Source organism: Patiria miniata, unplaced genomic scaffold (assembly GCF_015706575.1).
Source record: "Patiria miniata isolate m_02_andy unplaced genomic scaffold, ASM1570657v1 HiC_scaffold_9, whole genome shotgun sequence".
Lineage (NCBI taxonomy): Eukaryota > Metazoa > Echinodermata > Asteroidea > Valvatida > Asterinidae > Patiria > Patiria miniata.
In genome coordinates, this window is record NW_024037076.1 from 27723337 (window position 1) to 27738169 (window position 14833).

Below are 14833 nucleotides of genomic sequence, written 5' to 3' on the forward strand. Positions count from 1 at the left end.
CGGGAATTTTGGTGGAAAAACAGGATGGAAGCGGCCCTTTTTTACCTAAGATGGCCGATTTTCCAGGATGGCGGATAGACTTTTTTGCTGATAGAAACATTCTAAGTGGTTGGCCTACGTGCATTTAAGAAAACAATTGATGCTACATTTTACCATTAATGGCTGCGGTGAATTTTCAGTTTTTAAACCGATCGGGGAATGACAAAAACAAGTACATTCTTGAAAGCAATCTCACAAGAAAATGGGACATTTCAGAGCTGACTATGACTTATTAAAGGGAATGTCTATAAACAAAATTAATACCTTGGATGCTACATAAGCATTTCCAATTATTTAGATATTTTATTTCATAAGATTTAGAAAAAAATATTACATCAGGTGGTTGTCCACTTGATAAGATTTCAAAGATTTTACCCAAACATGCACATGAACCACAAACCCAATGAATATGATTAAGGTCAGAAGGTTCAACAGAATTCAAAAAATAAATAGTAGTAAATAATTCCTTTGAATTGTTTAGCTTTAAAAAAATATATTGTGATCGAGACATTCTAATAGAATGACTAAAACGAATGCGAGATTCGCATGAAATGTGCTTTCGCTTTATTTAAGTATTCTTCTACATGTTCGATAAAATTATATTTGCTAGCTTAGTTTGAAACAACATGCATCATTACTTTATCGGTCAGAGTTAATTTGCAATGTTATTGTGATTATAAAGATCACGTCACTGGTGACATCATATTCCTGTTAGTAGCAGACGGGCAAAGCACAACCATCTCATTGTCTTTTTCCTGTAGTTTTAGTAAGAAATAATGAAATAGTAGATTTGATTGACTGAAATTCGGTGTCACATTTATCAGGTTATTTTGGTAAACTGCAGTGACCTGGTCTACATACAATATGCTTACAATAAATGGAATTTGTCCCTCCGTTTTATCATTATCATATTAAATATGAATCACGTCTTGACGTCTATCCTTCTCGATTCGATACATATATCTTACTTAAAAAGTTCATAAATTGAAATGTTACCTTGAAAGAATCATTACAAGGATGAGAAATTTGATAATAATCCAGTTGATTAAACTATTTACACATTATACACACATAAAACAAGAACTTAAGATCCGGATGCTTTCTAAAACAACATGATTTATTTGTGACCCAAATAGATAGAGATTCTCATACAAGACAGTATTTAAAAGGGTGACTGCATGTGTCACACGAAAATCGGACTCCTATGAAAATCGGACTCCGTTGCCCGATTATAGGATAAACCCTCTAACGTGACCGGTCGCTCTCCTAATTATCATGCTTACGCATGCGCAATACTACGAACGAGTCCGTATTTCATAGAAACCTAATTCATGCTACAGCGGACTATTTTAGTATTTACATCGTTCATGCGTGGCATGCTATTTAAATAGTTCTAAATATAAACATAAATGTATGGTTTCGCGAACTGCCTCACTAATCAGCGCCATGAACTAATAAGCTATACATGTTTTCTTTTAATACACTAGCTCTTTTACATGTTCTTTTGCTGAACTTTTATATACTGTACCATGTACTTTTGGCATTTACTGACACCCAGCTTTGCGGTTGTCGCCCTGCATCTGAGTTGCATGAGCTAAAGAATAGACCAAGCGAAACAATATAAACATTGTATCTTTCTTTTGTTATGCAGGACTAGAAATTCTTGGCACGAAGCCAGGGCATTCCTAGCTGAACATTTAGACAGACGAAATGTATTGTGTGGTGAAGGACCCGTATAGGTTCATGTGGACAAGAGCCTTCGCATTCAGGGTTCAACGACGTATCTGTGGAGGCTATACTATTATTTGTGGGACTAGCCGAGTGAATACTGGACCTTCTTCAAGATGTGTTCATTTGAGAGTGTCTGCCGTGATACTTCCACCATACTTCTCTCATACTTCCAATCTGCAACATCATACGCTCCGCCGATGGCATATAGACCCAATAAATGTTCAGCAGCACTGGTGAAATACAAGACCTTGCCAATTGACATGTGGACAAGGCAGGAGTTTGTGGCATGGCAGTCAGCACAGAAAACTAACCGAGCTTATCGTTAGCAGAATGAATGACAAAAGTGCTGACATCTACATAAGTGGTATTGGAACCTAGAGGAGGTCAGAAGCTGCATTCATGTTTCTGGGAGCAAACCTGTCCAAGGATGGCAGCTTATAAGCAGAGATCGATCCGCATCAGGATATTTTCAGCTAACATGGCAGCAATTTCCTGACTATTCAGGTTATGGAGAAGCAGTAACATGCTGACATGGTTTTCCCTTTTATACGACACCTCTTTAACAACCCTTCAAACACCCTTGTAGGAGTTCCACCCCTCCCCGGCTACTATAGACAGACCAAGAGACTATAAAAGAGAAGATTGGGCGAGCTTCATTTCACAGCCGACCAGCAGAGCGGACGACGAAATAAACTGCAGACGTTGCAGCATGATGATATTGGGATAAGTGCCCCATCCGAGATGACACAAGTTCACATACACACAATATGGCGCTACCACGAGCGAGCCGGGGCTGGTGGATACCGACGGTACATGGGGCACATCTCCGTTTTATCGGCCTCGCCCGCAGACTCTTGGAATGGAAGCCTTCAAGGAGCTTCAAAGACATGAAGACTTCAAAGACTTCGGTGAGTTTAGATTGACAATCGTTTCCCTTGGCTCAGACCGCGACATTGAGAGCTCAAAAACATGCATGCCAATCGAAATTAGGCCAACGTTACTCACTCTTTGGCTGACAAAAGGAAAGAATATGTTGCCAACCTGACGCTGCTTTTTTTCTTCATATATCATCTCGATGATGGTCAGTCATTGCAAAAATAATGATAAGACATAAATCTGGGACTGAAAAACATTTCCAATTTTGTTAGGAAATACTTACAAAATGTTCTCGACTTTCAATAACCTTTGTACACAAAATTCTCCAAAATGTTCATGACTCAAAGACAAGGACCTCAGCCAACTATTAAAGTTTGAAGTCTCAAGTCAATTATTAAAGGAGACTTTTCTCATTTTCAATATTTTGCACCTAGAGGGAAGTCAAGTGATTTCAATTTGAGGCCAAAGACTAGACTGGTACATGTCCAACCACGGTCCAACTGTTTGAAAAGATGACATCTTTATTAGTCTGGTAGCTGATGACTTTGGAGAAAGGAGTAGATTTAGAGACCAGTACCAGACATGCCAGATGTTTCTCTTGGTACAGTTGATTGATGCAGCATTGAAGGTTTTTTGGACTGGTTGTTTCAGGTGCCAGTCTATTTCTTGTATTGTATGTTTTTAATACCTTACGTTTTGGGACTCTCATACGCAGTATTGAGAGACCCTAATTTTCGAACTACCCTTGGCTGTGTTAAGAATAAAAATGCTTCCTTATCTTTTGCCCATAGTACATGTATTGTCTACTTTGCTTTCAAAATTGAAAAGAGACTTCAAACTTGGTTGGTGATTTAATACTGAGGACCTTGTCTACGTGTTTACCCACTGAAAATTTTGGAGAATTTTACTGGCTAAAATAAAGAGTGAGTAAAGATGGCCTGATTTCGTTTTGCAGGTTTTTCAGCACTCAGTGTGCCCTACACTGTCTGAGTATTGTCTATAGGTCTTTGACATTATTACATCTTCGTACTTAAATAGACGTTACTTTGAAACTATTCGGGGGTTTTTTTTGTCGATTGTTATTGCCTTTCAGTTCACCTGTTATGTTTAGGAAAGGTTGGCTTGAGTCTTGAAGCTCTTGAATTGTCAAGATATTTGTGGTGGCATCAGGTAACCTTAATGCTGAGTTAGTTTGTTTTCATATGAGGTCCTAACTCATTGGGTATTTATATGTTTTTAATCGCTCGTTTCTAGAGCAACTCTCGAAGAGCCTCATTATTATCAGGCTACACCAGAATTCTTATTCCAAAATGCATTTAAAAAGGGGACTTAGTTCCCTTTCATCGCCAAAAAAAGATACTTGGTAGTATGAAACGTCAAGATAGTTCTGCACTGATTAATTGATCAGGTGTACAAAATAATGGTTGAGTTTTTTGATATATTTAATGAATGGAAAATGGCTTTTACCCTCATGTCGGAATATCGTTGTCAGTTTAAAATATTGCAAATTATTTATTTTCCACGTTGAAAAGTAAAATTTTAACACACCATCAATGCTTTGCATGGTTTTCTCCAGTTTACACGATTAATTCATGGGCATTTAGACAGGGGAAGTTCCTTGACTGTCACCTCACAAAAGTTCAAGATAGTAACAACTGGTATGTCAACGCTCACGTAGCGCGCCCTCAACGGTGGCTCACATGCCATCTCGATCAGGCCGCCCGGTGGCGCTGCTTGCTCGGCTGTCACCGGTGATCCACACGTAGGGTTGTTGGTGACGTTGGTACTCGGACCGGCCCGGACTACCGCATGAGTAGTACGCTCACCTGTACGTAACCCACGAAAAGAAAAAAGACATTTTGAAATCGTGGTCTTTTTTCAGTTTTTTTTTTTTTTTTGGAGACCAATTGGAAGTTGTTCTAACATAGTGACAAGACTGAGTAATATAGTGGGGGGGGGGGGGTTTATAAGGGGAAACCAGTTAAGCCTATTAAATTGTCGAAATACGTCTGGGGTTTTTTTCAGCGCAGTCTTAACAATGACTTATTTTGCCATATCTGTAGCTTCAGCAGATTCGTAACACTTGTAGGCTGTAACGCTCTAAAAGTCGATTTTACCGTTGAAAAGTTGATCGCAGAAATTGACTGGATCGGGCCTTGAACCCGCGACCTCCGGATAACCGCTCCGGTGCTCTACCAACTGAGCGGTTTTGTCTTTTCAAGTCATTCTCAAACTGAGCAATCCGCAACTTTATCCATTCACTACGTGTAAACGTGTAAAAAGTCACTTTATTCAAAATATGATAAAAATATTTTTAAAGGTACGTCGGAACCTTAGGTACCGTGACCCTACATGGGATTTTGAACAATTTTGTTGCTTCAAGTAAAAACTTAATGCAAGGACAGCAAATGATCCGCTCAGGTTATGAGTATCTCTAAGAAAAGTGACTTACTGCAGCAGTGGCCACGGTTGAGGATACTGACTTGAGTGATGCAGTGCTCCCCTTCAAGATCAACTCTCCACCAGGGCTGGTATTCTGCTTTAGCGTCTGCCCAAATAATATTAGTAAGACATACACGAATGGTTATTTTGCTTTGCCGGGCCTCGTAGTCTGGGGCATTGAATTCGTGGTCTGTGGGTAATTCTGCAGGTTGTGGGTTCGAGTCCAGCCTGGGGTTATGGTGCGTGTGTCCTTGGGCAAGGCACACTCTGTCACTCATTGCTTCTCTCCACCCAGGAGTAAATGGGTTCCTAGGCAGAGATGGTAATTGTGATTGATTCTAGCTTCCTTGCGCCTAACGGGCAGCATCGAGCTGTATACTCCCCAGGGAGCTGAGATGGTATTTGGAATGTTTCATTGGCCCAATGATCAGGAGTAATAATAATGTAAAGCGCTTTGATCTTAGTTAAAACCGCTTTATAAGAACCCGTTATTATAATAATTATTATTATTATAATTACCAGTCATGTGTAGGCTATTATCGCAAGCATTATTCCGTCAATATGCCCGAAATCTCGTTGACAAAACTTAGCATTTCAAGCACTATACTACGATGTATTTTGTATTCAGTGTTCTTCCCTTTTTATAAGCTTTGCGATCATTGTAGTTTCTTCATCTGGAGGTTAATAAAGTTTTCTTATGTCTTTTGTCTTGTACTGTCTCATGTGCACGGCTTCCAGCCTTCAAATCAAAGTGCTGTAATACCGGAGTATATGAAGGCATGCAAATCGTGATTTCTCCGGCGTAGGCAATTTCGGGCCTATTTACTGGTATATGCACCCTTTGAAGAAGCAAGATTTTGCAATTTTCCCCCAAACCGCTTGTACGGCTTGAGGAAGGATCCTTGATTCATTTTTATCAAAAAAGAGGAGAAAAAAATCTCTGAGTTCGACATCAGGCCTTTATCACCCCTTTGATGGGAGCGTAGTGCACGACACACTGGGAACGAGGTTGTGACTGACTGAGAATGCTTTTCATCAAAGTAAGAAAGTTGTAACAAAGTAATGATGTGCATCGGGTCGGGTTGACCAGGCCAAACCGACCCGAAACATTAGAGATATAAACCGAATCCGAACCGAAACCGATCTGAACTCCCTCAAACCGACCCGACCCAACCTGACAAAAAATAAGGTAAAACCGACCCGAACCGACCCGAAAAAAAACCGAAAAAAAGAATACCTTGCTTGGACAAAGTGATCACTTGTTTGTGCCTGCCCTTGACCACGTGGCATGAATTCTTTTGCAAAACCATCGTCTCTCTCTGTCATACTCAGTGGGCTGATCGAGAGTAACTCCGCTTATTGAACAAACGCATGGTATCATCACGCGGTATCATGAAAACTGTTACAATGTATATATTTCGTCAGTCCCATCCGACTGGAGAAATTAATACCGTGGGAACTTGATAGTGCGCTCGTTGGCCACACCACACTAGGGCTGCGGTCACATTGACTGTCAATAATATTGCATCACCTAAATTTCTCAACTGTTTCGGTTTATTTCGGTTTATTTCGGTTTTTTCAAAAGATGGCTAAGCCGACCCGACCCGAAAATGAAAATGCAAAACCGAAACCGACCCGACACGACTTAAAAGATGGACAAACCGACCTGACCCGACCCGAAGTCGGTTTCGGGTCGGGTCGATTTCGGTTTCGGGTCGGGTTTGCACATCATTATAACAAAGACTACATTTACCTGGGCCGCCGGTATGCGCACAGTTCCCGTTAGTCTGTGTGTCGACATTACCGTCAACAGCCTTTGCTGCAGTCCTGGCACGGTATGTTGAACTTTGTTCGGCGGGCTTACCGATGATAGAAAACTCCTCTAAATATAAAATAACAATAAATAAAAAATAACAGTGTGATCCGTCTTTGTTTGATAACTCTTAACGTGGATTGAAAAAATATATTACTCTGTAAAGTTGGAGAATATTTAATATGAAACAAAGTATAAAAGACGGAATAAAGGAAAAGCTTAAACCTCCCGGAAACTCTTCGACCATTTTGAGGTGACCAAAACCCAAACAACCTGCATAAAATGCCTGTGTTACTTATGGGGAGCTTGAAGCGGGTACTAGCAGGCAAAAGCAAACAAGGTTGGATCTCCATTTTGCAACTCTCTCTTGCTGAACAGAAATGACTTTCAAACCGACGCTGAAATTATAAACGAGCAGGGCACATAAATCACAAGCGTCCAAAAATCTCCAGCCTATCAGTAACATGTGACAGTCAGTCAGTCAGTCAGTCGGTCGGGGAGTCGGTCGGGGAGTCGGGGAGTCAGTCGGGGAGTCGGGGAGTCAGTCGGTGGGGGAGTCAGTCAGTCGGGAAGTCAGTCAGTCTGCGGGGAGTCAGTCAGTCAATCGGGGGTGTGGGGGAGTCGGTCAGTTAGTCAGTCTGCGGGGGGTCAGTCAGTCGGGGAGTCAGTCAATCAGTCAGTCACTCATTAGATTGGACACTAGTAGGCTGACCCTCTGGGACCAGCAAATTAAAGTGAGCTGGTACGATATACCAACTTATATTCATGGTACTCTGGATACATCAGGTGCCATCACGAGATAGTCTAACTAAAACGATTTATAAAATTGTTAATACCCATTAATGTTTATCAAAAAAAGTATTTCTTTGGTGTACGTGTACGATCGGTTACCGCTCGATAGTCCGAAGGTTCGATAGTCCAAAGGTTCGTTAAAGCTATAGTCCATCATTTGTAATTAGTGCATTTTGTTTGTTTGAAGCAACAAAAGTGTTCAAAATCTAATGAAGGATACTGAGCAACTAACCTGATGAAGTTTCAGCTAAGCTTCAGCTGTACATTCCGAGAAAAGCAGCATTCTAAGATCTCAATTTCAAATCAAAAGTTACATGCATCGTCTCCAACTGATTTGCATAAAAATAGTGGCTGCGTGAGGTCGCTGTTCGCGCTGTATTTTTACATGCATGTGCATAGCGCGTGAGGATATATGCCGACGATTGACCGCGTGCGGGCGAATAACACCGAGAGCATTGACCAAGGCTACAGGGAGTTTAGTTCCCTTACCACCTTTCAACCAAGTTTGTTTTTCAACAGTAATTACGCCAGTTACTTTTCGGATGGCTGCAAATGATGGACTATAGCTTTAATCCCAAGATTCGTTTGACCGAAGGTTCGATAGACCAAAGGTTCGTTAGTCCAAAGGTTCGAAGTGTTCATTAGTTCGAAAATAGAGCAAGGTTAAATAATCCGAAGGTTTGATAGTCCGAATAGACGATAAAGTTCGATACTCCGAATCGACAATAAGGTTGAACAGTCCGAATTGACAGCATACTAGCTATTAAACCTATAGTGGCATGTGCTTTCGGCCTAATGAACCTTCGGACTATTGAACTTTGTTTTCACTTTGGACTAATGAACCTTCGGATTATCGAACCTTCGGAATAACGAACCCTCGGACTATGGCAACAAATGCTCGGATTAACGAAACTTATTTCATATCGGACTAATACCCCCCCCCCCCTCCCGGGTATGGGAATGTGTGTGTTCGGACAATCGAGCCTTCGGACCAACAAACCTTCTGACTATTAAACCTTCGAACTATCGAGCGGACCCCGTAAGATCAGTTATTCCTACCTCCACAGTCGAACAAGTCCGAGATCTTTTCCTTATCGTTCGTGAACAGTGGCCGGTCGACGTAGTACGGACGATGAGGTCCACTCGGTGCTTTCAATATACCAGCAGGCAGAAGGCTTGTACACGAGCACTGGTCTCTGCGCTTGTTAGTCGGCATCACCCAACGGAGTTTACCCGGATGAGATGGATCCGGCAATTGTCCCAGGTAGCACACATTGGCCGTGACGTCCGACCACTCCAAATACACTGCCAGAAAAAACCCAAAGCGGTAACATATTTAGTCGTACTCTTGCGTGACAGACTACAGCTGTTAATGTAGAACTAACTTGATTCCTTATGAAGGGGTATAGGCCCAGAGAAATCTTTGTGTCTGACTCTCACGTACCCTTATTCTAGGTTCTGTTATCGTTTTCATTTTGTAATTGGCATGATTCGAAAATACAGCTTAAAATGTAACTTTACAGCTTCAAGTAAAAGCAGTGTTTGTATCACCTATACATGCATTTCTTATTCCAGTATCGACATTTAGAATAGTACTGAGCGATTTTTCGGTGTAACTCATGTAAGAGCAGCCTGCAAAGAGAGTTGCTATGAATAAGTTTGTGTACTTAAATAGCACTTGGAACACTTATGGCCAGTCATAAATAATAATAATAAAATATGAAGCCGTACTGAACTTACGAAAAAAATTATGATTTCCACAATTCATTTGAAGGACACATTCGGTAGTTTCTTTAACTCTTCTTGGTATTTAAGCGAGCATGAAGTGTACTTAAAGTTATCCTTCGCTGCCACACATAATACTTGTTAGAATATCTGACACGTTTTGTGACCATCAAGTTATGTCGCGTTGTGGCAGGAGTGTCATGTCCGTTCAACTGTGTGACGTCCATTGATCTCCATTGGTAAGACGTCTCAACCATGTGATGTGACGTAGGTACAATGTACTAATGCTTTCTAGCCTGGACTTCTGATCTGGTTATTTTGTACTGTTCAATTGTATTTAGCATGTTACATGTACATTATTTTTGGGTAAGCTTCATTTATATTTTGTTTTCTTGCTCAATGATAAAGATGGTCGATATACTGTTACCTGTAAAACAGAAGTAAAGATGTTTTTAAATACCCCTAATAACTTTGAAACACTTTTAAACCTAATCTCTTCTATTAAAAGTAAATAAAACGACAGTCTTTGAAGACTTCATTTATTGAAAACGAGCGATGTCAACAGATCTAATATAGTGGTCATGCCTCGCAATTTCCGTGTCCTTGATCGACGCAGTCACTACAGGAAAATCCTTCACCGTTATATGTAAATGCTTAAAAAACACAAAAAAAATCATCAAACAAACAAACACAAACATACCCCTGAAATTTGTGAATCACATCAGGGCATGCCGCTGAATAGTTCTGTGGTCGGCGGTTCCGCACAGTAACCCTATTTTCCCCACATTCCTGGCCCAGCGTGGGCCTAGCAACCATGGAATTCAAAACAGACCCAAACACACGGGGTTCAATGGAGGATACTAGGATTGCTGAACCCGTTCGCGCCTGGTAAATTTCATTGAATTTGTGGACTTTTTTGAAAACTCCGAGGTCGCCGGAACTAGCGACGGGAAACCCCTGATGTCATTGCACACCTCGTGTGTTGCACCAAACGATCGAGGAGTTGTGCATTACATCAGAGCTTTCGGCCACTGTCTCTGAGCGCTTTATCGACATTGGAGAACGCCGAGTCGAACGTGGCATATTCTGAAAGTGGGTGTTTTTTGTCCGTATGGCGTTTAAATCTTGCCCTCTTGCACAAAGCTGATGAAAATCGCTCCATAAAATGTGTCATGTCTTGTTTACATGGTGGGGAATTTTGGTTTAATTCCATTGGCATGAACAGCACAGTTATTTAGGATCAAAAGTAGGACATGTTTTTACACGTACATGTATTCTATTATTTGTATACATGTATTATGTGTCACTATTCGGTATTCAGAAGTGCACAGTGAAAAGTATAGTACTAGTACTCGTACTCGCACTCGAGTCCTTTTTCCGTACTTGTACTCGTACTCATGGAAATGTACTCGAACTAGTACTCGTAAGAAAAAATGCCTGTATTCGTATTGGTTCTCTTACTCATCGCAAAGTACTCGACTCAAACTTGTACTCCTCTTCGTACTCATGGAAAAGCACTTGTACTCATACTATGTAAAATACATTGTATAAAAAAAAATGGTGGGAAAATGACTTGAATGAAGGCTATAGTTCAGCACACATGATTTTCTCATCTGTAGACAGTGCATAGCCAATATACATGTAGCTCCATGCTGAATACAATATACAACCTACACGGTGATTGGCTCTTACAAGATAAAAACATTTAATAGCTTGTTGGGAAAAATTAAGGACTCATTGAAATCATAAACTATTAGAGAGCACCAACCATTATTAAACAATATCTATTTGAATCTAATCTCACTCTTGTCCTGAAACATTTGCTATCGAATGCACGACTGCAGTCATACTTGTCTTAAAGTGAAAAATATCAAACTGTTCCCGCGGCTCCCACTTGTTCCAGTTTTACTCTGCAATGCACGAGGCTACACTTCAGGGTTGAATTAAGTTGTCCAATTGTGTAAAGTTGTTTGGTTTAATAAAGGGTTCACCTGTGATCATTTGTTTCGTTCATGAACTTTTGGTTTTTAATGTGCGAAAAGTACTAGGGAATACGTTTACCAATGGAAATGTACTTGTACACGTACTCGTACTCATAGTAAAGTAGTACTCATGACAAAGTACTCATACTCGTACTCAGGGAAACTTCTCGTACTCGTTCTCGTACTCGTACCCGTGGAAAAGTACTGGACTGCAACACTGCACAGGCACACCAGAAGAACACGGAACGTCGAAAGTGTCTCTGGCAACTATATCAATAAAGCGAGGGGCATTGTTTTTCATTATTTGAAACCTATATGTAGTTCAAATGCTTGAAAATTGCCTTCGTGTATAGACACTTTGGCGATTTGCCTACTGGTTATGGTAAGAGTCCGTTTTTTGAAAGCCATGTGAATAAATGTCCTCCAGGCGCAAGGCTGTAAACTGCATTATTTTTCCTAAAAAATCATACTGCGCTCGCTCTAAGGTGAACCAATCAATGGCTTATGCATTGATCTCCATACATAGATCAATGGGCTCATGGAACAAGCCCCTGGTCCCCATTGGGAGCGGGAACCAGTCTAAGGTGCCACGAGATATCGGAAAATAAAACGTTTCAAACTTGACTCAAATTATTAAAATCTCACTTGTATGTCAGAGCCTGTGTGTAATCTTTGGCTCTCACTCAGCTGAATAGCTTCAAAGCATTCAGAATTCCACGAACAGCTGTAAAAATCGGTTCTTTCAGTGAAACATGAATTACTTCTGATAGCGCATGGATCGATTTCGGTGGGGAAAAATCACATGAAAGGAAGAACATGCTCGTGTAATACATGCTATACCGGTTTATCAAATGTAATTGCTTTTTAAGAGAAGACAATAATTGTTCCAGGTCACTTTCTCTGTGCCTCTACACTGTATAACATCCCACAAGATAATAAAAAAAACACTTACAAAAGAAAATGACTAAGAGCAGCATCTGAGTCCAACAGCTATCTCCGAGTCCGAGCATTTGAAACACGTCTTCGAAGACTTGTATGCAAATCCAAAGGATCACGAAAAGGGACAGGAGTCCTGCTAAATGTCATTTAAGCAACTGGCATGATGGACGCACTGTAGTTGTCCAAAGAGCTCTGTGTCCTAGGTCTATATGAGCTGTTATTGCGCTATCGTGTTACAACGCAAGTCGGCCACAGTTTGCGCATGCGCGAATGTAATGATGTCGAGGCCAGTATTATTATATGACCGCCTCGCTGTACGGATGTAAGATATCAGAATATTGACCTGCTGCCATGGAGTGAGACGATTGTATTAAAAATATATATTGCTTAATGCTCAAGAGTCATTCATCATTTACATATTGTGTAAGCACTTTACACTCGATTCGAGCACCAATGGGAGAAAAATATATATATTATACTCGTTTGGTACTCCAAGAACTTCATTCCGGTTTCCTGTGACAATTTGAATACAGTGACCGGTTTTTGTGGAAGTCGTGCCCACGTAAAGTGAAATAGGTAACAATTACAGACATCCAGGTAAAATGGCGACGGAACCAAATGAGATCGGTCACCCACCCCCCACAATCCAAAAAAAAAGAGACAAGAGAGCCATACAAATAAACCGAACGACTATTAAAAGAGCCCAACGAACAAAAGTTAATACTGAATGTTATTGTGCACGAATATTTGGGGCTTTTTTATGTTTTCTTTTTCTTCGCTCCACCATTGCAGTTTCTTCTCATCTCGCATAAATATTTCGTGAAGCTACTTATACGCAAGAATGGCAGTGCTGATGAAAAAACCGAATGACCAGTGGAGCGTAACAGATGTGTGGCCCTTTACTCCGAGTTTAGTGTCAATTATGAAAGGCCTTAACGCAGGAGTAACTCGGAAGCAATTTAGTGTAACATTGTCACCCACAACTCCCCACGATCCAAAAAAAAAGACAGAAGAGCCATACAAATAAACCGAACGACTATTAAAAGAGCCCAACGAACAAAAGTTAATACTGAATGTTAATGCGCACGAATATTTGGGGTTTTTTTAATGTTTTCTTTTTCTTCGCTCCACCGTTGCAGTTTCTGCTCATCTCGCCTAAATATTTCGTGAAGCTACTTAGACGCAAGAATGACAGTGCTGATGAGAAAACGAATGACCAGTGGAGCGTAACAGATGTGCGGCCCTTTACTCCGAGTTAAGTGTCAATTATGAAAGGCCTTAACGCAGGAGTAACTCGGAAGCAATTTGGTATATAACAAAACATCGGCGGCCCTACATTTGCGTGGGATCGGTTGTTTTCGGGGAGGGGGGGTTGTCATGGCGACATAAATACGATATTCACTTGTCATGACGACATAAATACGATATTTATGACAGAGAAATAGATATAGCTACTTTTTTCTTTCATGTTTTTCTGCATATTCAGATGCTTCGGTTTGCTCTTATAGAGATTTTATGTGTATTTTTTGGGAGTCAACTTTGATGATGATTTTGTTTCTTCATCGAGTTGCTAATTAGGCGTTTTCTCGTGGTATCCCCTGTGTAATAAGAGCTCTCAACCCAAATATGGCCACAAAACAATGCAAAGTGTCTATTTTCACGGTGATGATTTTTTTTCTTCAGAATATAAAATCTCTTTTTTGCGTGTCTTAATCCATTACATAATCGAAAACCACAACACAGTTCTGTCTCCAACACCTTATAGTGCCCCCAATACTTTATTATTGTTTTATCGCTATATTGTTGTAAATTTCTCATTTAAAATTAAAACTGTGTTTACATAGATTATCGTCACTGACACCATTCAATGACTGGATTACATTTTATACGTACACTTTCACGCAGGAGGTGCTTCAGGTCGCGTTGTTGCCAGATTTGTTGCGCATTCGCTGATAGAATTGATTTTTTTTTCAAAAGGGTCTTGAAACGAGCCATGCAATTATTTTGCCGAGTCTAGTCGCGGTCAACGTAAATGTAAGAATTGGATCGTGAAATTCATGTATTAAAGGAACACACCATCCTGAAATGCACCGTGAAAATAGCTATTACTCCAAAACATACGATTATAGTGGTGAGGAGGAAGTAAGGGGTTAGGAAGTATTATCCACTCTCAAAACGCTGGTTAAAATTTTGTTGGTTAATAAAATTGGTTATAATTTTAACCAACGATATGTAAAATTGTCCAATTTTGCCCAACGTTTGCCCAACGTAAAGCATATTTTGCCCAACGTTGGCTATTTTTTTAACCAACCGTTTGGCTGTTCACCTGTTAAGCAACAGTTGGTTAAAAGTAGTCCTTTCACCCAATTCTGGTTAAATGTACCCGATTGTAACCATCGTTTGGGTAAATTGACTACTTTTAACCAACTGTTGCTTAACAGGTGAACAGCCCAACGGTTGGTTAAAAAAATAACCAACAATGGGCACAATATGC

At 40.4% G+C, this 14833-nt stretch overlaps 2 protein-coding genes across 4 annotated transcripts in view; one reads left to right on the forward strand and one right to left on the reverse strand.

The window, feature by feature from the left end:
- The first annotated feature begins 1598 nt into the window (after positions 1 to 1598).
- LOC119720485 overlaps positions 1599 to 14833 on the forward strand; it is a 37151-nt gene continuing 23916 nt past the window's right edge. For 2 of the 3 annotated variants that reach the window (XM_038190165.1, XM_038190166.1), the window contains exon 1: positions 1599 to 2678. The gene's annotated coding sequence lies outside the window, so the exon portion shown is untranslated. The remainder of the gene's footprint in view (positions 2679 to 14833) is intronic. The other variant, XM_038190168.1, reaches the window with a different exon arrangement.
- Positions 3526 to 9026, reverse strand: LOC119720998 (fucolectin-like; the record flags this gene model as incomplete). The annotated part of the gene is made up of 4 exons (XM_038190863.1): positions 3526 to 4472; positions 5099 to 5194; positions 6842 to 6970; positions 8753 to 9026. Coding segments are annotated over 4 exons (735 nt in total), but the record flags the coding sequence as incomplete, so codon positions are not given.